Genomic DNA, 25,731 nt, shown 5'->3' with positions numbered 1-25,731 from the left:
GGTGCTGAACCTCCAAAAGATTTCCACTGTAACAGGCCCCAGTTGTTACGTTGTCAGGACTTTCATAATATCTAATTCACATGTCAACAATGTTCCTTGTAAGCTGCACAAAGGCAGCAGCCATGCCTGTATCCAAAGAGCACTCACCAGAATACCACCCAAAAACAAGCCAGAAAATATAAGCAAACAGTGGGGGTTTGCGTCAGGATGCCATGATGCTGGGCAGGGTTTGTGTCAAAAAACATCCACGGGCAGCAGGGGGCATAGCTAAAATAAAAAAGCAGTAGTCACAAGACAAGCAGAAAAACCTGCAGGCTGTAACTGCATAAAAATGCCAACCCAACTGCTCCAAAACAAGCAAAAAGTCACTTGTTTTAAATGGACTCGGTACTATATACTGAGCGTGCATGATTCTGAACAAGCTCAGTAGTATCTGCTGAAGCTATCCTTACTCTGCCCTCACTCGGAACCACATTTGTGCTTTCTGCTGTTAACTGGGGCTAACTGGTGCAGAGGGGGGCAAATCGGCAAGGAGGGCTAGGCCAAACTCACATATTTATATGATGCTCTATTGTAGTAGGCTCAGTCAATACATTCTTGAAGTCCTTAAAACACATTTACATAATCCATACTTTAAACACTCTTGAAATACTCTTTTCCACAATAGACTAATCTCTTTGAAAAGCAATTACAATCCATTGTGTCTACTCACACAGTTCTGTGAGGGATTTGTCTCTAATATTTAATACACAGAAAAAAACGTAAGTTTGCCAAAGAACAAAAATATAATGCTCAGTGCAGTTTGCAGCCCACTCAGTATAAAGAAAATTTAGAAGAAATGTTATATGCCTGTAATGTTAGAACTAAATATATGGCACTCTCTTTCTAAATGAAAGGAAATCAATCTGGTCTGAAGAGTTGCTGGAACCCTACCATACTATATAATAAACATTTCCTGCCGGTTGCTAATATGGCCCTTGGATTTTTTGTGAGAGAACATTTAAGAAGTTATTACTTTAATATGCCTCATGTTTTAAATTAATGTGACAGAAATACCTCGACTTTCTTCAAATGTATAACATTTATTTTTTGTATCTCCTTCAGCACTATATGTCCTATACCAGCGGTCCCCAACCCTTTTTATCTGGCGGGTGCCAGATGACGAGCCACGGAGGACCGTGGCGACAGGCAAGCAGCCACCGAAATTCCGCTGACAAGTGGCAACATCAATAGGCATCGCTGCTGAAATGCCACCGACAAGCAGCGTTATCCAGAGGCGTCACCCAGAGGCATCATGGCCGAAGTACCGCCAAAAATCGGCGGCATTTCGGTGGCAGAAGCAGCTTGCCAGCGGCATTTTGGCGGATGCTCATCTGCTGGCCAGCACGCGGGTGCATTTAGACACTCCAGCGGGCGCCATGGCACCCGTGGGCACTGTGTTGGGGACCCTTGCTCCATACTTTTATAAAAATGAGAACAGAACATATTCTAAGCAAGTGTCAGAACCAAGTCTACTCATTATCCGCACAGGCCAATAGGCATTCAAGTTGTGTTACATGGCCAACACAGAGTTGTTCACCTTTACCTTGGCCACAAGATTAAATTGTTTTTAAATACCCAGTGTTTTCAGCAATTGTTTCCAGCCCTCTACCTGAGCCTCCTGAATCTCATTCCCAGCCTCATTATCCAGATGTTCTATCTCACTGAACAGTTTGTCAACGATCTCAGGTACATTTGATGAGGTGTCTTTCTTCACCAGCTCTTGAATTAGCACTGAAAGAAAGACAAACAAGAGACAGCAATGCAGTGAACTTCACACAAAGATTAAGTGCAGCATCATTTTTGAATATCTGAACAAGAGAAACCAATCAGTTTACATTTTCTCCATATCCTTCTGTCTACTAAATAAACACAAAGCGAAGGCAGAGCCTGAGGAAATAATTCTGAAACCTAGAGGAAGTTTTTACCTACGCAATGAGACTAAATTCTGGTGAGCTTCACCAGTTAAATCTGTTGACTTACATAGAACTGAATCCAGGCAATGAGAGCATATTTTGGCCCAACATTTAGTTTGCTAATAAAATCTCTCTTTCCTCACAGTGTCTTTTGTTTCCATTCTAAATGACTTTTACTCTTTGGCACCCTCTAACAGTACAATGCTGCATAAAACCTGCGTCCAGTAACTTTACTGTGAGTGAATCAATGCCAGTGCTTTTATTAAGAATGCTGAAAGCAAGGTCACTATTCTGACAAGCTGAATCTAGAATCCTGAAACTCCCATACAATTTGTTATGAAGGAGATGATTTAAAAAACCGAATAAAACTTCTATTCTGGGTCTCTAAATTCCTCCCCTGGTTTAAAAGGAAAACTGACAAACTCAATTAACTGCTGTATTAACCAGCCACTGCATAGAGGGAGAATTAGGTGACTTTACTGGGATTCCGATCAACGTAAGGCCCTCACTCCCTTTTCAATATGTGGTGTTCATCATAATGTAAAAACTTCTCCTTACAGGTTTGTGGAACAAAAACCCCTCAATGTCCCCCTTGTCTCTAGTTCTGTAATTATTCATGTGTTATTTTATCCACTAACCAGTTGCTTTTTGCGCACTGATTAGCTAAGCACAGTACAAGGAAAATAAGATACCTTTAGGGCCTCTGCCTTGCTGAGAACAACCTTCAGTCAGACCCAGGGCAGGAACATATTTTATTCACAACAGATATTTGTTTTTACCCAACTAAATGCCAATGGTCAGATCATAAATTTAAGCTATAAAATCACCAAAAACAACTTCTGGAAAAAGCAAAAAAAGTTTTGTTGAAATGTCCTAACTGAAAGGGCCATGAAAGGCCATTTTGTGGGGTTTGACAGAAAGCTATATATATTTCTTATATTTTTTCTAATAAAAATCCATCCTGTCTCCAAAATGTCTTTGACTGTGAATAGTTCTTCTAGCCCTCACACCTAATCAAACATTCTTTGTTTGCAAGTTATGTAATGTGATTTGTTTTTCTTGGGCTGAAGATAGTCATCAAGTGGCTATTTTGGACTGCAAACCGGACAGCATGCTTGATATTTCCTTCCCTATTTGTCCTTTGTACTTGTGTGCTCACTTTACTTGGCATGGGGCTAGACAAAACCTTTACAGTCCAAGCTAAACTAATCTCTAAGCATTTATTCAAGGCCAGAAATATTAGGCAGCTAGGGAGAATAAGAACACTGTCCTCCCACAGTGTGTCTAGCCCTTACTAGTCAAGCCTTCCCTGACATTCAGGCTTCAAGACAAAGCATATAATCAGGGAGAATCAGATTTTCCTGACTATAATTAGAAAAACCTGGGAATGAGGCTTTTATTCCCTGTGGCCTCCCTCAAGACACAAAATATACATGAGTAGCACTGAATTATTTACACAATTATCAACTAAACATTTAGTTTTTCAAAGATTACTGATTTGTACCTTTAATTTCCAGCAAGTGAGATTCCCCCTTCATTTTTAAAGCGTTGAATCAAGTCCTTTAACAAACATACACAAAATTATTTTAAAAGCCATATAGTCAACTTTTCTACTACATAGGCCTATATCTCTTAACTGTTCCTTAACTATAAGCTTGATCTCAATCGCACTGAAGGGAAGGATATTTTATCATTGACTTCAATAGCAGCAGCATTCCTAGAGACCCATTTTTACCATTATCCAAACATCTACTTGCTATTTCCTCTCTTCCATAACCACAAGTGATTTACTGCAAAAATTCTAATTCAGGAACTAAGTTACAGAAATTGTGATTTATGTTAAATATCCTGCCACATTTCTGATTGGTTATTTCTGACTCTCTCATTTTTAATTCTGTCTCATATCTTACTCCTGGGGGAATTCTGCACCACTGTATGTGCATAATTAATAAGCCATGCATATTTTTAATTTTTTGCCCAGAAAAAAACTTCTGCCAGAAAGTTGCTACAGTTCTACTTTTTGCCCACCAGAGGGTGCTATGGCACTAGAACAGAGCAGCAGCTCCAGCCAGCCAGGGAAGAGAAAGAGTCTGCCTTCTTCACAGTGCCTGTCAGGCCAGGCCAAGATACTGGGGATAGGGGAAGACAGACAGCATGGGCCTGCTGGGGAGGTCATAAATAGGGGCTCATAAGGGCTAGTGGGGGAGGACAACCTCAGGCAGGGGCTGAATGGGAGTGGAGGTGTAGGGCCACAGCGGGGGAGGGATGCAGGGCAGTTGGTTCTGAGAGGGGCTGGAAGGACACATGGACAGGTGGTGCACGGACATATGGGAACGGGGGCAAATGTGCCTGACTTAATGGGAGAGGCTAGGGGTCAACATGGGGGAAGCCCTCTAACAACCCCTCCCAACACCTCCTCACCAAATCTTCCATACTTTTCCCACCCATACCTAACAGCCCTCCAAGTTCACCTGCAGGCTCCTTCCCAGTAATTACTTCCCTCTCTCTCAGCTCCTGTTACTCCTGATTCCCCCAAACCTTTGCACTGCTTCTGAGGGGTGCAGGAAATAAGGCTCTACATTGTAGTTTAAATGATTTATTACTCAGAGTTCTGTATTAATATGCCTAGTAAAGAAACTATTTGTCAAAAAACATCTCATGAATCTTTTTTGTCTGTATTGTTAAAGACATACTTGCTGACAGGTACTCTGAAATAAATGACCAAAAATAATTGAAACCAATGTGATTGTTATTTTGACAAATAAAATATGCAGAATCTGAAAATATTGTGTGCAGAATTTTTGTTGTTGCTGTTGCAGAACTTTTAATTTCTTGGCACAGAATTCCCCCCGGGAGCAATATCTGGGACTCGCCAGGTTGACAGGTATGCACAGATGAAATATTACGAGTAGTAATCAATGCTCTGTGTAGTTCTTAGTTCTTGCAGTTAGAGGGACACTTAAGTAACTTAGGGACCACTGTACACTCTTTCTTTAAAACAGGAGCTGAAGAGAATATGGAGAAGGCTCTAGCCAGAAGCTCTTCAGCCAGCCAGGGAAAAATAGGGGTGGTAAGCATCACATTAGTGCATTTATTGTACCACAGTGCTTGTCTGAGCCCAGGGGAGAAAGTGGCTGTCCTGGCACATAGCTGGGCTGACCATGGACCCGCTGTACGTGGCACACACAGCACGACTGGCCAACTGCCGCCAGCATGTCTGATCATAGGCCCCGACTCCATGGGTGCTCTGGGGCTGGAGCAACCAGCGAAAAATTGATGGGTGCTCTGCACCCACCCACAACTCCCCCCTGCCGCTCCAGCTCAACTCCACTCTGCCTCCTCCCCATGCCCACTTATTCCCCGGCCCTCCCAGAGCTTGTGCTGTGAAATAGTTGTTTCAGGCAGCAGGGAGGGAACCGGGGCCTGCTCAGGGAAGAGGTGGGCCAGGGCAGGGATTTGGGGAAAGGGTTCAATAGGAGCAGGGAGGGGGCAGAGTTGGAGCAGGGACTTTGGAGAAGGGATTGGAATGGGGGTGGGGTAGGGAAAGGGTAGAATCAGGGCTAGGGGGCAACAGGGAAAACTGGCACCTATGTATCTGACATCACAACACAAAGGGAAGACAAAAAGCAGCCCAGGAGCACACTTTGGCGCTTCTCCTGGCCTCTCCCTTGCCCAGTTCTGTCCCTTGACACCATGCCCAGAAGCATGGTGCATCTCCTGTTCCCCTACCTTACCCTACTCCCCTCCCCTCTCCCAGCCCAGATATGTGGTGCTTCTCCTGGTCACCCTGCACTCCACCCCGAGCCCAGGAGCACAGCCCTTCTCCTGGCCACCCCCCACCCAAGGGGGTGCAGCACTTCTCCTGGCCGCCCCTCGCCCTATCCCCCCCACCTGGGGACACAGCACTTCTCCTAGATGCCCCCACTCTATCCTCCCCACCTGAGGGGGCGCAGCACTTCTCCTAGACGCCCCCCACTCTATTCCGCTCCCAGCCTGGGGGCACAGCACCCCTGCTAGACACACCCCCTCTATCCCCTCCCACCCGAGGGAGAACAGCACTTATCCTAGATGCCCCGACTCTATCCTCCCCACCTGAGGGGACACAGCCCTGCTTCTAGACACCCCCACTCTATCCCCCCACAATCCAGGGACACAGCGCTTCTCCTGGCCGCCCCTTACCCTATCTCCCCACCCGAGGGGACATAGCTCTTCTCTTAGACACCCCCGCTCTATCCCCCCCTGCATGGGAGCACAGCCCTACTCCTAGACACCACAGCCTTGCTCCTAGACACCCCCGCTATAGCCCCCCCGCCACCTGGGGACACAGCCCTGCTCCTAGACACCCCCGCTATAGCCCCCCCCACCTGGGGACACAGCCCTGCTCCTAGACACCCCCGCTCTGGCCCCACCCACCTGGGGTCACAGCCCTGCTCCTAGACATCCCCGCTCTAGCCCACCCCATCTGGGGGCACAGCCCTGCTCCTAGACATCCCCGCTCTAGCCCACCCCACCTGGGGACACAGCCCTGCTCCTAGACACCCCCGCTCTGGCCCCACCCACCTGGGGTCACAGCCCTGCTCCTAGACACCCCCGCTCTAGCCCCCCCCACCTGGGGACACAGCCCTGCTCCTAGACACCCTCGCTCTAGCCCCACCCCCCACCTGGGGGCACAGTCCTGCTCCTAGACACCCCCGCTCTAGCCCCACCCACCTGGGGTCACAGCCTTGCTCCTAGACACTCCCGCTCTAGCCCCCCCCACCTGGGGACACAGCCCTGCTCCTAGACACCCCCGCTCTAGCCCCACCCACCTGGGGACACAGCCCTGCCCCTAGACACCCCGCTCTAGCCCCCTCCCCACCTGGGGTCACAGCCTTGCCCCTAGACACCCCCGCTATAGCCCCCCCGCCACCTGGGGACACAGCCCTGCTCCTAGACACCCCCGCTATAGCCCCCCCGCCACCTGGGGACACAGCCCTGCTCCTAGACACCCCCGCTCTAGCCCCCCCGCCACCTGGGGACACAGCCCTGCTCCTAGACACCCCCGCTCTAGCCCCCCCGCCACCTGGGGACACAGCCCTGCTCCTAGACACCCCCGCTCTAGCCCCCCCGCCACCTGGGGACACAGCCCTGCTCCTAGACACCCCCGCTCTAGCCCCCCCGCCACCTGGGGACACAGCCCTGCTCCTAGACACCCCCGCTATAGCCCCCCCGCCACCTGGGGACACAGCCCTGCTCCTAGACACCCCTGCTATAGCCCCCCCGCCACCTGGGGACACAGCCCTGCTCCTAGACACCCCCGCTATAGCCCCCCCGCCACCTGGGGACACAGCCCTGCCCCTATACACCCCCGCTCTAGCTCCCCCCCACCTGGGGACACAGCCCTGCCCCTATACACCCCCGCTCTAGCTCCCCCCCACCTGGGGACACAGCCCTGCCCCTATACACCCCCGCTCTAGCCCCCCCCCACCTGGGGACACAGCCCTGCTCCTAGACACCCCCGCTCTAGCCCCCCCCCACCTGGGGACACAGCCCTGCCCCTAGACACCCCGCTCTAGTCCCCCCCCACCTGGGGACACAGCCCTGCTCCTAGACACTCCCGCTCTAGCCCCCCCACCTGGGGACACAGCCCTGCTCCTAGACACCCCCGCTCTAGCCCCACCCACCTGGGGGCACAGTCCTGCTCCTAGACACCCCCGCTCTAGCCCCACCCACCTGGGGGCACAGCCTTGCTCCTATACACCCCCGCTCTAGCCTGGGGTCACGGCGCTTCTCCTCACTCTGCCCCCCAGCCCGGAGGCCGCCCCCACAGGGAGCGCTCCCTGACCGCGAGCCGTCCCGCGAGGAGCCCAGAGCCCCAGGCGGCGGCCCGAACGCAGCAGGCCCACCCCGGGGAGCCCCTGTCACGGGTCCGTCGAAGCTCGCGCCTCAGGAAGCCAGCTGCGGCGCTACAAGGGCCGGGCCGGCGCCGCCCGGCTCTCGAACCCCTCCCCGGAGCGCTCGGCCGCCACCCGGGGCGCCTGTCCCGGCGGACACCCGCCAGCAGCACTCGCCTCGCGCTTCCTCAGCGAGAGCCGCTTCCCGCCCAGGCGGCGCGCGCTGCCGCTGGGACCGTTGGGATCTGTAGTGTGCAGCGACTGCCCGCGCGCCAGGCGGGACTACAGCTCCCAGAGACCGCGGGGCGGGGCTCTGCCCCGACACCGTGTTATTGGCAGCAGCGGCCGAACCCACCGCTCTGATTGGCTCTCCAGGCCGTGATGGACGGCAGCCGCCGTGCCGCTCTCCAATGAGGGTGTAGGCCCGGCCTGCTCGCGGTGAGTAGCAGGCGCTAAGCCAATGGGGCGCTCCGGTCCTCTCCCTTCCGGCAGGCGGCCCCCGCCGGTTCTGGAAGGTTCCCGTGCGCCGGGGGCCGGGATGTCGGGGGTGCTGAGCGCCACGCTGAGCGGCCTCAACAGCGACTCCTACTGCGAGATCAGCCAGTACCGGGACCAGCACTTCCGGGTGCGCCGGCCGCAGGCGGGCGGGGCCCGAGCCTGGGGGGGGCAGGAGTGTCCAGGGACCGAGCCGGGGGGGGGCAGGGATTGGGGGTGCACAGCGCCCGGGGGGGCAGGAGTGCCCAGGGACCAAGCGGGGGGGGACAGGGATTGGGGGTGCACAGCGCCCGGGGGGGGGGGCAGGAGTGTCCAGGGACCGAGCCTGGGAGGGGACAGGGATTGGGGGTGCACAGCGCCCGGGGGGGCAGGAGTGCCCAGGGACCGAGCCTGGGAGGGGACAGGGATTGGGGGTGCACAGTGCCGGGGGGGCAGGAGTGCCCAGGGACAAAGCCGGGGGCAGGACAGTGATTGGGGGTGCACAGCGCCCGGGGGGGCAGGAGTGCCCAGGACCGAGCCGGGGGACAGGGATTGGGGGTGCACAGCGCCCGGGGGGGGGCAGGAGTGTCCAGGGACCAAGCGGGGTGGGGCAGGGATTGGGGGTGCACAGCGCCTCTGGGGGGCAGGCGTGTCCAGGGACCGAGCCGGAGGCAGGACAGGGATTGGGGGAGCACAGCGCCCGGGGGGGCAGGAGTGCCCAGGGACCGAGCCGGAGGCGGGACAGTGATTGGGGGTGCACAGCGCCCGGGGGGGCAGGAGTGCCCAGGGACCGAGCCTGGGAGGGGACAGGGATTGGGGGTGCACAGTGCCCGGGGGGGGGCAGGAGTGCCCAGGGACCGAGCCTGGGAGGGGACACGGATTGGGGGTGCACAGCGCTGGGGGGGCAGGAGTGCCCAGGGACCGAGCCGGGGGCGGAACAGGGATTGGGGGTGCATAGCGCCCGGGGGGGCAGGAGTGCCCAGGGACCGAGACGGCGCGGGACAGGGATTGGGGGTGCACAGCGCCCGGGAGGGCAGGAGTGCCCAGGGACCAAGCGGGGGGGGACAGGGATTGGGGATGCACAGTGTCCGGGGGGGGCAGGAGTGCCCAGGGACCGAGCGGGGGGGGGACAGGGATTGGGGATGCACAGCGCCCGGGGGGGAGGGCAGGAATCCCCAGGGACCGAGCCTGGGAGGGGACAGGGATTGGGCGTACACAGCGCCCGGGGGGGGCAGGAGTGCCCAGGGACCGAGCCTGGGAGGGGCGGGTGTCTGAGCCGGGATGAGGGTCAGGGGTGCCCAGGGAGGGGCATCAGGGATCGAGCCTGAGGGATGGGTGGGAGGGTACAACATGAGGGGGTGCCTGAGGGAGGCAGGGGTCTCTGGGACAGGGAGCAGTAGATGGGGCGCAGCCCAGACGTTCCCAGGCCCTGTGCAGTGGTTGCCAATTTTGCCATCTGTAACCCAGGTGCTCCAGAACTCCAAGCAGAAGCAGCTGGGGTCAAAGGTAGAGGTCCCCAGACAGGCATATGTAGTGGTCGCATGGCCTCTGTGGCTCAGGCACTCACTGAATAGCAGGTCACTCAAGCTGCTCTTATCCTTTGTTGTGCTCTCAGGGTAGCCGATACCTACAGGAGAAGGCCCTGAAGTTCTCTTCCACACTGTATGTGGGCAACCTGTCCTTTTACACCACCGAGGAGCAGATCCAGGAGCTCTTCTCCAAATGTGGAGATGTCAAGAGGATTGTCATGGGGCTAGACAAGGTCAAGAAAACCCCTTGTGGCTTCTGCTTTGTGGAGTATCCTTTCCCATTTACTGTTGTCATGGTTTTTCTCCCACTGCTCATTTGATTGAATCACATCATCCTATCAGCTCTATTGAACATGTTACAGAGTGTTCCTGGCCTTTCTGTAAGAGCTGGGTATGACTGTGATATGTTTGGCAAGCATGAAAGTTGTGAACTCTCAAAATCACAATACCAAACCCTTTCATTCCATTTACAGGGTCTGCTGTCTGTCTCCCATGCTGTCTCAGTCACAGATGTTGCTGTGGTGCTTGCAATGAAAACTAAAACAATGGGACAGCCTCTTGTATTTTTTGTGTGTGTCACAGAGATTCCATACCATCTGGTCCCTTTATTTCCATCTCTTAAATTGATTTAATAGATTTTAAGGCCAGAAGGGATCATTGTGCACATCTAGTCTGATCTCCTGTGTAGCACAGGCCAGAGAATTTCACCAGGTGTTAAGACCATCTAGCTGTGCCTTCCTCATCCTATTCATTCTGTTTATGAATGGCCCAGTAGAATAGCTTAGTGTGCTCTTCTTAAGCACAGACTTCTGCCCTGGCCCTAGTCTAACAGACAGCTATCCTTGCAGAGCCTCTTAGGTTAGACCTCTCCCCTTCCCACTCACACCCTGTAGACTCCACTGTAGCATAAAGAGGAATGTGAAGAAGACTGTTATACGAGCAAGGCTGGAAACAGGACTGGTGCAGGTTCAACTCCTCATAAAACATTCAGAAGATCCTGTCCCAAAAAACAAATGCATTTAGCAACATGATGGCAGGCTTGTCCTGCTTGCTTCATCTCTGAACTGAGAGATGCCAAGCTACTACCTTCTCTGCAGTGGCACTACAATACAACCGTTTAGTGTCTTCCTGTGCAAGGAGGGGGCTAGAATCGGATGGCTGTGAATATAACAGTTGGCTCTGTAAAGAATACTGGTGTCTATTGGCTTAGAAGGCCGGACCACCACAGTGCTGTGAATACCATTCCCCTCTTCTTTGCCCATGAGCAGCTGGGGTTCACCAGCTTAACAACACTTTTGAGTCTTCCTTATAATGCATTCCAGATATTACACAAGAGCAGATGCTGAGCATGCAATGAGGTTTATCAATGGCACCCGACTGGATGACCGGATCATCAGGACTGACTGGGATGCAGGGTTTAAGGAGGGACGACAGTTTGGGAGAGGAAAGACTGGAGGACAGGTAAAGAGCATACTAGCATCAGCACTGAGCCTTGCTTCCTTGGGGCTGGGTGATGTGTGAGGCTACCTTTGGCTGATCCAGTAGAAAGACGGACATGCATGGCAGACTCAATAATGAGCTGAAGTTAACTGAAAGTTGTTTTAAGAACTGATTCTATAGTAGCACTAGAGTTGGAGCATGGTGCTTTATGCCATTTGAAAGTTTGAATTCCAAGCTTCCTATGGCCCAAATGAAGCATTGCTCTCTTCTCAACCTTGTGTTCTCAAAAGGGGGCAGGAGTCAAGGTGGGGAGTGAGAAACAGGATAATAATGGGGATGACCTGATTGTAAGACTAGTCTAATCATCAAATGATACCCACCCCTGAGAAGGTAAGATTCCTTCCCACATTTCTTCCCCGATTTCCAGTGGGAAAAAGCTTTGAGTTCAAGCCTTGGTGATTCATAAAGGTGAACTGCAAAGCAAAAATCAAACAGCGTTTGGCCCTTCCCTGTTGCTTTGTTATGACCAAAGATGATCCCACCATTAGAAATGTAAGGTCTTCTCATCAGTCACCTTGATAGTGGTTCCTTGGCAAGATATTTCAAGGAGTTGCAAGGGCTTGTAACCTGAATTTCAACCCACCACCTATTGAGTGGGAAGAAGATGCTGATTCTTAGGATGTCTGTCTAGGCAGGTGCACGATGCTAATTTTGGTTACTGCCTTGCCACAGGTGAGAGACGAGTACCGGACAGACTATGATGTGGGAAGAGGTGGCTTTGGCAAGATCATTCAGATGCAGAAAACCAATCACCAGACTATAATCTACTAACTACCTAATCTGTCCTAGCATGCAGAGGGGCTGTGTTCCTCTGCAGGTAGTCCTGTCTGGCCCTTTGGATGAGGATGTGGAATGGGAGCCAAGTTCCAGCAAAAGGCAATCCTCCTCAGACTGGCTGTTCAACATTTGTTCATTCCTTATCTCTAATGGGCCAGAATGGCTGTTCTGTCCTGATACAGGGCAGCAAGAAAATAGAGTGGCCAACTCTGCAGGATTTCTCACTAAGAATAAATGCAGCATGTCACACTCAGACTTCTGCCTCCAAGTTGTCATTACAGCTGAAGGTGCTCTAGAGCACAGATTTGAGAAATACAACTTCCATCAAAGTCCTCTTGGCTGCTTGTGCATCTCTGGGGTAAGGGCAGGAGTTTAAAATATGTAATTTACGATCCTGTCTGCTGCTCTAAAGCATTGTTGCTGGTATAAATTAGAGAAGCAAAGCAAGATCTTACTGGTCACTTGCAAGTGCATGTCTGCACTCCTGGCCCTTCATTCAGTCAGTCCTGCAGAGTCTTAGTCCTTGCTGTACCTCTGGTGCTGCCTGGCTGTTGTAGAGCCTCAATATTACACCATGGTTTTGTTTCTTTGGATTTTTTAAATAAACGTTGAGTCTTCTATGTGTATGTCCTGCAGTTTGTGATAAATTGTCATTGGGCATGTGATGGGGCCTCTGGGGGACACATCCTTTTGGCATGTCAGAGCTGCTCTCATCTGACCACAGTGGGGGAGATGAGTCTGCATACTGTTGTCTCGGTCTTCCCATTGCACTCTGTGCTAGTAGCTGGTTTGTCACCAGGCAGAAACCGTTGGTAAACTTACACTCACCTGCTTGTACTAAGATGAGGAGTTAGTTAGTCCATCAGCGAATGCTGGGAAGTTGCCCCATTTCCTACCATCACAGTCAGTGCCAGATCCTGTAACGTAGAGTATATGAAGCATCGTGAATGCTCAGAGTTAACTTGAGGCCAGACCAAGAGGCAGGAGCTGCAAGCCTACTGCTCTTGCTTGAGTCTTCCAGCATATTGCTGTGCTAAAAGCCAGTTTAGCTGGAGGCAAGAGAATCACCCTAGTGAAGAGTTCCTGTAGCTCCTCATCCAGTTTGAGACCTGTGAAGGAGCATGCCCAAGGCGGCTTTAACTTGGGGCTCGCATCTGAGGCACCCTTAGGAGCAAGGAACCAGAAAGGTGCTAACAGCCACTTAAAGGAAAACAGAAGCAGAGTGTCAGGGAAAATCTCACTCAGAGCTGTGGGAGTGTCTCCCACGACAAAGGGTGGAACTGCTCAGGATCAAATGTACAACAGGGAGAAACCCTTTGCTACCCCCCTGCCACTCACACATGGAGGAGCTGGCAGCGACGCATGAGGTCTCTTCTATGTGATAGGAGAGAGCAGATGGAAATCTACACCAGCCTGGGCAGGTGTTGGAATTGGTTTGTAATTAAGAGAAGCATCAGTGTTCCTCAATTATAAGCTTCTGTTTATATGACAATTGTGAGCAGAGACTTGTCTCTCTAAAGTGCCACAAACATCTAGTGGTGCTGCACCCAAGCCCCCTTCCCCACTGTTGTCAGGAATGGGAGTGTCTCAGGGCTCCAGCTACAGCACAGCAGCCCTGCACCTTCCAGCTGAGTCCCTGAACATCCAGGACAAACTCCTCTGGTGGCACGATCTCAGAAAGCCGAGGCAGCACCATAGCTATCCTGTGTCTGTCAGTTCCAGCTCTGTAGGAACAGCACTTCCTCTGGCAGTTTCCTAGTCCAGACAGATGAGTTCCCTTCCTATTTCATGCACGACACGAAGGAGAAATCTGTACTCATACTTATTTATTTATATATCAGTCTAAATGGATCCATCACAAACATTACATTGACAGAAAGGGCCCTACCAGTAGATAAAGACTTAGGAGCCCTAGTGTGAAAAAAAAATGGTGGGGGTTGGGGGAGGTGGCTCTCAGAGCAGTTCTTATTGAACAGGTGTTTACCATCCTACATCAGTTAGAACTGGCCTTGCAGAGAGTGTTACCAGAGGGCAATGACTGGATGAGCCATGGGGACCAGCCCCACTCCCACCCCAGCTGGGATCCTCGCTGTGCATAAAAGAGTCAGGGTATGGCTACACTTACAGTTTTGCAGCGCTGGTAGTTACAGCTGTGTTCGTACAGCTGTATAGGGCCAGCGCTGCAGTGCGGCCACACTTGCAGCACTGTTGGGAGTGGTGCATTGTGGGCAGCTATCCCAGCATTCAAGTGGCGGCAACGTGCTTTTCAAAAGAGGGGGGTGGGGTGGAATGTGACAGCGTGGAGGAGACAGACAGAATGGATTTTTGGAGTTGACACTGTTCTCAGTTCCCTGCCTTGCAAGTTCTAAGGACTGTGCCTACCTTCAATCATTTTAAAAGTTCTAACTCCCTTCCCCCACTCCTCTCTCATTCACTAATTGCAAATTATTTACTGCTAAATACCCATCAGACCAGATCAGCAACTGCTGAACACGGACTTCCCCCTCCCCCTCTGCCGTGTGAGCCTGCTGTTTCTCTCTTCAAGCAAACAGCTGTGAACATTCCAAAGTAATTCCCCTGCCTGCCTCCGCTCGCTCAGCAAACAGGAGCTGTGTTTGTTTTTTAAATAAGCAGTTTGGCTGAACTCCGAGCTCTCCCTTTCTTCCGGTTTGTTGTGGACAGGAATTCTGGGATACCTCCTTATACCCCGGAGGTCAATAAAAGCGCTGGTGGGTGTCCACACTTGCTGACCAGCGCTGGATCACCAGCGCTGGAATCCCTACGCCCGAGGCTCGACCGGGTGTACAGCCAGCGCTGCAACCAGGGAGTTGCAGCGCTGGCCGTGCTTTGCAAGTGTGGCCACATCCTAAGTTGCAGCGCTGTAACCCCCTCACCAGCGCTGCAACTCTCTAGTGTAGCCAAGCCCTCAGTCTCCAGGGCTGCCATTCAGGCCCCTTTCACCAGCACACCAACAGCCATTTTCACCAGGACCCAATAGAAATTCAGTGCAGCTCAGAAGCAAACACACAGAACCTCAGTTTTCAGAAGTAACACACTGAATGCAAGAGATCTCTTTCAGGCTGCTTTTGTAAAACCAAGGTGCTGGGGGACACAGATCACACTAACTTCAGCCATGGGGGCTCCAACCACTCACCAGCCCTTCTGGAAATAGGGACTGTGCATCTCTGGCCAGGTGAGTGAGGTGCTCATGCAGTGGACCTAGGACCTGGCCAAGCACCATGAACTGAATGGCATGGGAGCAAAGAGAGAGCCCAGCCTCTGTGTGCACAGTGCCACAGGCTTCACACACCCACCAGCCTCAGGGAGCACAGCAAAAGGAGTGCACCTTTGTCCACACAGAGCTGCATGGGAAGGGAAAGCTTTATTGTAATTGCCCTTAAGCCAACGTTGCCTGGGGCTGGAGGAGAGGGGGAGAGTTGTGACTGTGATCCTGCTCCTGCCATGGGGTGCCTTTCCCCAGTTGATCCCAAGTGACTTGCAGACCTGAGACACAAGGAGACTTGGCAGTGTAGCAGCCTTGCCAGGAAACAGCACAGGCTCATCCCTACCTCACATGCCTGTGCAGAGCCTAGGGACAGGGCAAGATCAGTGTCAGGGAGCCCCCAAACCCAGTCTCTGGGGAGGATGGTGGGTAAGTCCCCAGCTCACTCATTCTGACAGTTTGTATAATCGCCTCTGATCCAGTAACAAATCTGAGCAAGCTTCAGGGCTGTGAAGCAAACAGCCACATTATAGTCATGCTGCTCCCCAGCCACTTGTGACCTGAGAAGATCCCAATAACCTTCCTTTCCCACTTGTGCTGCTTGCGGTCCCACATCTTCCCATAGACCCCAGAGCCAGAGGCACCAGGCCTGGCATCACAGTGCTAGTAGATGAGGTGGGCCGTCATCCTCCACACCACAGAATCAGTAAACCAGCTCATCAGGCCAGTCACTGTCAAACCCAGAGAAACGGATCCTCTTCCCAGCCATGTCCTCCATTGCTGATGCCACTATCAGCATCATGTAGGGACAGTGATGGGGTCTGCACAGCTCCAGCAGGGCATAATCATAATCCATGTGTTGATGGAGTTGGAGCCCTGGATCCAGTCCTTGGGCACCCATGTGTATATCACCTGCACCCAGTGCATCCCCAGCTTCCCTAGTTCAGTTTCATTCCCAGTATTCTGGGCCAGTGTCAAAAAGCCCACCTCAATTTTTGTGCCCCCCCCCTTGATATTGTCTTTGCCATTATGGATGCAGTGGGCAGCGGTGAGCACCTGGTGCTCAGACACCAGTGCGCCCTTTGGCAATTTTGACTGCATGAGAGAAGGGGAAGTCCAGCAGAAACTGGTGCCCACTGAGAGAAAATCGCCCATCTGTGCCTCTGCCTCTTTCTCTCCATGCTGCCCAGCAAGGGGTCCCAGCTCCACTGCGGTAATCGTACGGGTCCATTGGCGCATAGTCTCAGAGGAGAAGTGTTCCTGGAAATCGTGGGGGACCAGATTGGCCTCTCGCTGGGCACATGTGTTGTTGCAGTGCATTGTCAGCTCCAGGACTGGCTGAGCCAAAGCTGCGGCTTGGGCAGCAGCAGTGTGGGCTAGGAAATGAGAGCAGGGCTGGCAAGAGGCATAGGGCAGCAACCACCTGCAGGCAAATCGTTGTGCAGGACCTGCAAAGGCACAGCAAGGAGGAAATTAATCCATATCAGACTCCTGACAGGGGGCCCAGAGGGCTGGCCCCCTGCCATGGGCTTGACTTCAGAGCATTGCGACCATGTTGCTCACAGCCAGGCTCTTGCCGCATACCTGCAGTATGCAGGAGGGGTCAGAACCTGCTTGGTGCTTAGTGACTAACTGCAGGGCAATCTCAAATCAACCTAACCAAGCCTTTGGCTTTAGCAGTCTGCTCTCCCAGTTCTCCACTGCCATCAGGCCCTGCAGCACAGGTGGTTAGAGATGTGTATACGCCATAGGCAAATGAGGTTTCCTCTTTCACTTCAATACCTCTAGCTACCTGTTGGATGATTTCCAGCGTTCCAGGATTTGCACCTCCAGGGATAGCTGACAGCAACTCCTCACATTCCAACAGAGAACTGCCACCTTACAGAAATTTACTCCTCCCACCTATTTTCAGTAGATTAACCATATAGCTGCTCTACCCGGCAGACTGAACCAACACTGGGGGCAGGAATAAGCCACTAGGGGCTACCAGCAGGGGGCCGTAATTAATACAATTGTCTCCAATTAGGTGGTTGATTCTGTAACTTCAAAACAAACTTGTACAGGCAGTCTAAATACACACAGCGTTTCATAGCTTTCCTGCCCTAAACACACACAGAGAAAAGAATCCCTTCCACAGACACCTCCAGGAGGAGTGTCCCCCAGCCAACAGCTCGTGTGTTAAGGAACCTGCTTAAACCCAACTGCAGCAGGGACACCAGGAAAGCCACTGTAACCACAGCCAGGCCTTGTCAGAATATTTTCTGCTGTTAAAAAATGTGGAAGTTAATTTTTGATGAAAGTTAGAGAAGAGGAGCACTGGCTGGAGCCAGGCAGAGCACCACGTGCTGTGCAGGCTTTCTGCATGCCAATGGCTTCAGTTCTGACCTGCAGCCCCCACTGCTATGCCAGCCCTGGGCTTCCCACACACACAGCTCTATCGGTGCACCTCAGCCTTGAGCTTACTGTCCTGTCCTGGGCTGACCCACCTTAATCAGATCAGGCAGCAGATCCCTTTCAGCAATTTCTCTGAAAGCTGTTACAGCCACCTGATCGCAGAACAGGATGAGCCCTCGGGGAGAGGGGGCCTCTGAGTGGTACATGCTAGACCAGTGGTCCCCAACCTTTTTGTGACCAGTAGCACATTCATGTTTTCAGAAGAATGTGGCAGGCTCCAACAATTTTTCAAGGCTTATTTTGTATTTGTACGTTAAATAATACAAAAAAATATATTTAATATGACGTAATATATGAATCCAGAGAGAAGAGAGAAGCCGGAGAAAAGCCACGAGGACAGAGAACACCGATGCCCACGGCCCTGGAGTACTCTATCTGCAGCAGGCATGGGGCCCCAGATTCTCTTCTCTGCTGGGCACTAGGTGGGTCCTGCACCTGCCGGGGACCGAGAACACCAGCGCCTGCAGCCCCAGAGTTCTCTGTCCCCGGCAGGTGCGGGGCTGTGGCTTCTCTCTGGCTTAAGACACGTCCCCGCATCTGCCGGAGACCGAGAACACCGGTGCCCACAGCCTGCAGCCTCAGAGTTCTCTGTCCCCGGCAGGTGCGGGGCCACAGCTTCTCTCTCCTGCTGGGAGCTAGGCGGGCACCGCGCCCGCAGCCTGAGTTCTCTGTCCCCGGCAGGTCCCCTGCTGGGCACACATAAATGTCCCGGCAGGTGCCATGGCACCCACGGGCACCACGTCGGGGACCACTGTGCTAGACACACAGCTCCTTGCTCTCCAGGGCTGGTACATGGCCATAGACACTTCTCTTCAAGGGCTTTGTTCAAACTCTCACACTGTCCATTGTATTGGGGGCAAATGCAGCATTAAGGACTCTTCCCTCTATCAGGCTGCCAACACCACCACACACCATCTTACTTAAGAGGAAAGCACCCTAACCCTAATCCATGCCTTCCCTTACCCAGCAACGGGTAATCTTCCCAGGCCTTTTCCTCCCCACACGAGCCAGGCCGCTCTCCAAACTCAGAGAGACCCAGCTCACATACACACACGCATGCACAGGTCCTTAGGCGGCTTGGCAAGTCTCTAGTAAAAAGCAATAAGAGGGGCACACCCAGGAAACAAAAGCATCTCAGACCTGCAACATGCTTGGGCTCAGGCAAACAACAGAATGAAAGGGGACGGCGCCTTATAATGGCGCCATTATTCATTTCCCCTTTTTGATGTTTTGAGCTGCACAATGAAGTTAATATGGCCCTTGAGAAGAACAGACACTTCCCTAGGGGCAGGCTGAGAAGGGGCAGGTGTCATTCCTGACAGCTCCGCAAGCCCAGAATACAGCTAAAAGGGGACCAGAAAGAACAGAGTTCAGGCTGCCTTTCACATCCCTCCCACAGCACAGTGAACTGCAGAGCAATGGGACTTCCTCTTAGGTTTCAAACCTGGAGAAAGCTGTAAAGATAAAGACATTTAACTGTCAGGTGTTACTGCTAAGGAAGCATGAAGGGAAGTATTGTCTAGTGGATAAAGCACAGGACTGAAAATCAGATGTGGGATCAAATTCCCCTCCCTCTCCCTGACACAGACTCACTGGGTGACCTCAGGCAAGAAATTTCCATTCTGTCTCCCCCTGCTTCCCAGCCTGCAGAAGGGGAATCAGGACACTTGCCTCTCTGGGGATTGTGAAGGGTTCTAGATCCTGAGACGGAAAGCACTAGATACAGGCAAAGCTCTACAAAACAGACAGGAAACATCAATATCCATAGTTCTAAAGCCCATTTTATCTAGAAAGAAAAATCCTCAAAAATAGATTAATGTACATTTAATTTGTCACATGGTAGCAGTCTGAGGCAGTGATTAATGCTACTTAGACTGGCACAAGAATAATCACAACACAGAATGTAAGTTACAATCAGCTTTCTCCAAAATCAAAGAAAGGTTCTGTTGGATCAATTCCTACCCCGTTATCCAAATGGACAAGCCACCATCTGGATCCAGCATCTGAGAAGCAAAATCCAAAGCAGAACGAGCTTCTAGTCCCTAACCTAAAGTTGGCAGGAAACAAAAGGGGCTTAGGCCTGGTCTACACTACACGTTTATACCGATTTAACGCTGCACCCATCCACACAACGAGGCCCTTTATATCGATATAAAGGGCTCTTTAAACCGGTTTCTGTACTCCTCCCTGCAAGAGGAGTAGCGCTGAAATCGGTATTACCATAACGGATTAGGGTTAGTGTGGCCGCAAATTGACAGTATTGGCCTCCAGGCGGTATCCCACAGTGCACCATTGTGACTGCTCTGGACAGCAATCTGAACTCAGATGCACTGGCCAGGTAGACAGGAGAAGCCCCACAAACTTTTGAATTTCATTTCCTGTTTGCCCAGCGTGGAGCTCTGATCAGCACGGGTGGCGATGCAGTCCCAAATCCAAAGAGAGCTCCAGCATGGACTGTAAGGGAGATACTGGATCTGATCTCTGTATGGGGAGGCAAACCTGTTCTATCAGAACTCCGTTCCAGAAGACGAAATGCCAAAGCATTTGAAAAAAAAATCTCCAGACAGAGGCCACAGCAGGGACTCAGCAGAGTGCTGTGTGACAAGCGTAACAGAAGCCAAAGAATCAAATGGACGCTCATGGAGGGAGGGAGGGGGGACTGAGGACTCCAGCTATCCCACAGTCCCAGCAGTCTCGGAAAAGCATTTGCATTATTGGCTGAGCTCCAAATGCCTGTAGGGTCAAATACATTGTCCAGGGTGGTTCAGGGTATAGCTCGTCAATTTACCCCCCACCCCCCCGTGAAAGAAAAGGGAAAAAAAATCTTTTATTGACTTTTTTATATGTCACCCTATGTCTACTGCATGCTGCTGGTAGACGTGATGCTGCGGCACTGAACAGCAGCACCCTTTCCCCTCCCCTGCTCTCCCCTCCCTGGTGGCAGATGGTACAATATGACTGCTATCCATCATCATCAGCCCGTGAGTGCTCCTGGTTGGCCTCAGCTGAGGCTAGCCGGGGGGGCGCCTGGGTAAAAATAGGAATGACTCCCGGTCATTCCCAGTAGATGGTACAGAACGGCTGGTAACCGTCTTCATCATAGTAACTGGGGGCTGATGGAGCTCAGCCCCCTCCTTTCATATCTAAAGAAAAGATTCTGTACTGCCTGGACTATCATAGCAGCGGGATGCTGGGCTCCTCTCCCCCGCACCGTTTAATGTCCTGCCTGGACTATCATAGCAGCTGGAGGCTGCCTCCCCCTCATTTTATCTCACTAACAAGCCAGTGTTTCTTATTTCTGCATTCTTTATTATTTCATCACACAAATGGGGGGGATACTGCAATGGTAGCCCAGGAGGGTTGGGGGAGCAGGGAAGCAACAGGTGGGGTTGTTGCAGGGGCACCCCCTAGAATGGCATGTAGCTCATCATTTCTGCGGGATCTGACACGGAGCGGCTGTGCTCTCTGGTACACTGGTTCTCTAGTACACTTGCCCCATATTCTAGGCAGGACTGACTCTATTTTTAGATACAACATAAAGGAGGGAATGACCCAGGGGGTCATTCCCATTTTTGTCTTTGCCCCCCCAGCCAACCTCAGCCAGGAACACCCATGACAGCAGCAGACGGTATAAAATGACTGATAACTGTTATTGCCAATTTACAATAGCAGACGGTGCAATAGGGATGGTAACTGTCTCTGCTACCTTGCAATGACAAATGAATGCTGCTGTGTAGCGCTGCAGTACCGCCTCTGTCAGCGGCATCCAGTACACATACGGTGATAGTGACAAAAGGCAAAACAGGCTCCATGGTTGCCATGCTATGGCGTCTGCCAGGGCAATCCAGGGAAAAAGGGAGCGAAATGATTGTCTGCCGTTGCTTTCACGGAGGAAAGAATGAGTGATGACATTTACCCAGAATCACCCGCGACACTGTTTTTGCATTGGGATCTCAACCCAGAATTCCAATGGGTGGGGGAGACTGCGGGAACTATGGGATAGCTACGGGATAGCTACCCACAGTGCAACGCTCCAGAAATCGACGCTAGCCTCGGTACATGGATGCACACTGCCGAATTATTGTGCTTAGTGTGGCCGCGTGCACTCGACTTTATACAATCTGTTTTAAAAAAACGGTTTATGTAAAATTGGAATAATCCCGTAGTGTAGACGTACCCTTAGAGTTCTAATAGCAATTCTCCCAGCACCCTCTGAGATAAGGATAGTCACACTGCTGAGTATTTTACAACATAAGCTCCTCAGGGCAGGAGCTGTGTGCTGATTTGTCTGGAAAGCCTCTTGCACACTCTTAGTGCTATCTGGATAAACGTTATATCCCCATCTGGCAGATGGAGACAAAGAGAAGGGGAAGGGATTGGAGGGGTCTTTCCACAAAGACTATTACTGTAGCAAAAGGCCATATATAGCGAGTCAACAGCAGAGCCAGAAGAATTACTTCCTTGTGCTTTTCTTGCTTGCAACATTCCTGCTAATACATCCCAGAATGACATTTGCTTTTCTTGCAACAGTATAGGGTTGACTCATTTAATTTGTTATCCATTACAATACCCATAGCCTTCTCTGCAATACTCCTTCCTAGACAATCATTTCCCATTTTGTATTTGAACAATTGATTATTGCTTCCTCAGTACAATACTTCACATTTCTCCTTTTTAAATCTCATCTTATTTAATTCAGAAATGTCTCTCGTTTGTCAAAATCATTTTGAATTCTCATCCTGTCCTCCAAAGCAGTTACACCTCCTCCCAGCTTGGTATCATTTGTGAACTTGACAGAGGTACTCTCTAGGTCAGGGTGGGCAAACTACAGCCTGGGAGCCATTTTAAGCCAGCTGACCAGCCTGTGGATGAGGCAGCATGTAGAGCTGCCTGGCCACGCCTCCACATAGGTGCTGGAGAAGGGATATGACGCTGCTTCTGGGAGCCACTTCAGGTAAGTGCTGCTCGGAGCTTGCGCCCCTGAGCCTTGCCTCAACCCCCTGCCCCAGCCCTGATCCCTCTCTTGCCTTTGGAACCCCTCAGTCCCAGCCCAGAGCACCCTCCTATGCCCCAAACTCCTCATCCCCCGCCCCACTCCAGAGCCTGCACCCCCAACCAGAGCCCTCACCTCCTCCTGCACCCCAACCCCAATTTTGTGAGCATTCATAAGAATGGCCCTACTGGGGCAGACCAAGGGTCCATCCAGCCCACTGTCCTATCTGCCGACAGCGGCCAATGCCAGGTGCCCCAGAGGGAGTGAACAGAACAGGGAATGATCAAGTGATCCATCTCCTGTCGCTCATTCCCAGAGTCTGAGAAACCGAGGCTAAGGACACCATCCCTGCCCATCCTGGCTAATACCCATTGATGGACCTATCCTCCGTGAATTTATGTAGTTATTTTTTGAACCCTGTTATAGTCTTGGCCTTCACAGCATCCTCTGGCAAGGAGTTCCACAAGTTCACTGTGCATTGTATGAAGAAATACTTCCTTGTGTTTGTTTTAAACCTGCTGCCTATTAATTTCATTTGGTGACCCCCTAGTTCTTGTGTTATGAGTAGTAGTAAACAACACTTCCTTATTTACTTTCTCTACACCAGTCATAATTTTATAGACCTCAATCATCTCTCACCTTAGCCATCTCTTTTCCAAGCTGAAAAATCCAAGTCTTTTTAAACTCTCCTCATATAGGTCTCAGGGCTCGCCATACAATTTCTATTCCCCAATGTGGCTCTCCAGCCAAAAAGTTTACCTACCCCTGCTCTGGGCCATTATCCAAATAATTTCTGAAGCTATTTAATAGAAATAGACAAAGGACACTCAACACTTGCTTGAGCTACGAGGTCCGAGTAGCTTGTGCTAGGCAGGCACATCACCACCACTCTCCACAGCTCACAGCCCACTCACTGGCGGGCTTGACTGCTTGCATTTTTGCCCATCTTTTTGCTGAGTTTCTAGCTGTTCAACAAAAAGCCCGGCAATCCTAGGGCTTATGAAGTCTTGCTGCTATGGAGCATCCAGCACATCACAACACCCTCTCTCTCCCCCCTAGTGGGGATGTTGATTCTGTGAAGGTACCTTGGCACAGGCCACCATTTTACCTACATGACCATAACCTTGCATTGCAGGTGGGAACTGTGGGGCAGGAGCCCAGTGCTGGGTCTGGCATGGCTCCTGCATGGCTTTGTTAGGGTCTTTCTCATGGCTAGAGATTCACACTAACTGCAGACCAGGAGGCGAGGCCACTTTCCCATTGAACAGGGCCCTGCTGTCTGCTCCTGTCTCCTGAGAGTACAGAGGGCAGCTGCTCTCCTGTCAGTAAGGAAGTTAGTGATCTGCCATAGTTACAAAGAATTTGCTTTTATGTCCTGGGGAGATGGGATTGCCCAGCTCCCTCAGTCCCCAAGCTCCTGCTGTGACTCACCCTGCTGCTTCTGCCTTAACATGGAGAAGAAGAATCAGGTGAAGTTTGTTGGGTCAGGAGAACAGGCTCGTTGCTGCCATGAGGAGGGACTGGCCTGTCAAGGATCAATGTTCATCCCTGCCACACTGCCCCAGGTGAACATGCAAACTCTAGGAAACAGCTAGTACCTCAGGACCACCTGCCTCTGCTCCAAGACTATCCTATCTGCGCATTCTCCTTTCTTGGTAAGGCTGAAACGGGGACACCCCTCACTCCCAGACACAGGAGAAAGCTGGGAGTTCAAGCTGCACGTAGGCTCCTGTCTCTGAAAGTTCCCATAGGCTTAGCAACAGTGGGAGCTTGAATGCAGACATGTCGCTGAGTGCCACCAGCATTTTCAGCCCAGTGTTGTCTAGCACAGCAGCAGCAGAGAAGATCAGAGAGAAGAGTGCTTGTAAGTAAGGCACCAACAGGGCCACCTCTAGGCACCGGCATTCCAAGCATGTGCTTGGGGCAGCACTTTTCAAGGGGCAGCACTCCGACTTCCCCCCCGTCCGTTTGGCAGCAGCACTCTGCCCCCCTCCCCTTTTTTTTGCGCTTGGGGCAGCAGAAAAGCGTGAGCTGGCCCTGGGCTCCAACAACAGAACATTCCAGCCAGAGCCTGTCCACTCCCTCCAGCCCCTTCTGTACCATGCTGAGTAAAGCAGCAACGTGGTCAATTCCAGGTCTTCGGATTGACACTGGTGCCATCTGCTATCCAGCAGGTGTCAACTGCCTGATTCCAGAGCTGTAAATAGCAAAAATCACTAAGAGAAGACTGTTTTTATAAACCAGTCTCCCGCTTGCCGCTCTGACCTCACGGGCTGATTGGAGAGGGGCCCCAGCCCTAACTCAAACCTGTCCTTGCACAGAACAATGAAATAGAATTATTGAGTGCCTTTCACATTGACAGTCCCTGGTTGTAACCAGGACAGGAAGCAGAAATACTGCAAGACAGAATTCTCTGCACTGTGCTGACAAGGCCAGAACCCTGCCATGTTTTGGGGGCCAAAAGGGGACAGAGATGCAAGACTTGCCTCCAAGCAAGAGCTGAGTTAGAAGCTGGTAGCCTTCAAATGAGCACTGTTCCTGCCACTGGGTATCCTGAGTCACTGGGCAGATATCAAGTCTGTTCTGCACTAAGATAAGCTTGGCCTGTTGGACAGGACCAGCACCTGTGTCTGCTTGTGCCTTACCTGCTTTGAGGGTCACAAGCACTTGCCTAAAGACATAGCCTTGGTTAAGAAAGCAGCAATTTCACTGTCAGCTGAGCACTTCCCCCCAGTTCACACTCCATGGCAGATACTAACCACACCAATTCCCCTACAGACCCAAACGGACTGCCCCTTTTCTGCCTGCACACGCAGACCCAAAGGTGCACTGGTCTCTCTGGGGACGTGGCCTGGCCAGGGCACATGCTCGTAGTGAATGTGTTACAGATCAGAGTCCCAACACCTCCAGTGAGTTGCACTGAAACTACCAGAGCTCTTCCTCCAGAGACAGC

General features: G+C 51.8%; 2 protein-coding genes and 1 pseudogene across 3 annotated transcripts in view; 1 reads left to right on the top strand and 2 right to left on the bottom strand.

Moving 5' to 3' along the window:
• TEX11 (testis expressed 11) overlaps window positions 1–5,093 on the bottom strand; it is a 138,212-nt gene extending 133,119 nt beyond the window's left edge. The window contains exons 1-2 of the mRNA XM_050964910.1: window positions 3,460–5,093; window positions 1,652–1,773 (exon numbers count right to left, since the gene is read on the bottom strand). Coding sequence (XP_050820867.1) covers window positions 1,652–1,773; window positions 3,460–3,493 — 156 coding nt within the window. The 5' untranslated portion in view covers window positions 3,494–5,093. The remainder of the gene's footprint in view (window positions 1–1,651; window positions 1,774–3,459) is intronic.
• A 3,200-nt stretch (window positions 5,094–8,293) lies between these two features.
• Window positions 8,294–12,734, top strand: LOC127056743 (nuclear cap-binding protein subunit 2). Of its 2 annotated transcripts, none has more exons than XM_050964989.1 (4): window positions 8,294–8,453; window positions 9,918–10,099; window positions 11,154–11,292; window positions 12,004–12,734. In XM_050964989.1, the coding sequence occupies exons 1-4, from the start codon at window positions 8,367–8,369 to the stop codon at window positions 12,100–12,102; spliced, it is 507 nt and encodes a 168-aa protein (XP_050820946.1). In that variant the 5' UTR covers window positions 8,294–8,366; the 3' UTR covers window positions 12,103–12,734. The 2 variants fall into 2 exon arrangements, with proteins under 2 accessions (XP_050820946.1, XP_050820945.1); XM_050964988.1 differs by lacking the exon at window positions 8,294–8,453 and adding an exon at window positions 9,638–9,808.
• Window positions 12,735–15,509: 2,775 nt separating this feature from the next.
• Window positions 15,510–16,562, bottom strand: LOC127056878 (serine protease 23-like; annotated as a pseudogene).
• Window positions 16,563–25,731: the final 9,169 nt, after the last annotated feature.

Source organism: Gopherus flavomarginatus, chromosome 8 (assembly GCF_025201925.1).
Source record: "Gopherus flavomarginatus isolate rGopFla2 chromosome 8, rGopFla2.mat.asm, whole genome shotgun sequence".
Lineage (NCBI taxonomy): Eukaryota > Metazoa > Chordata > Testudines > Testudinidae > Gopherus > Gopherus flavomarginatus.
Note: the sequence above shows the minus strand (reverse complement) of the source record. Positions and strands in the feature narration are given on the sequence as shown.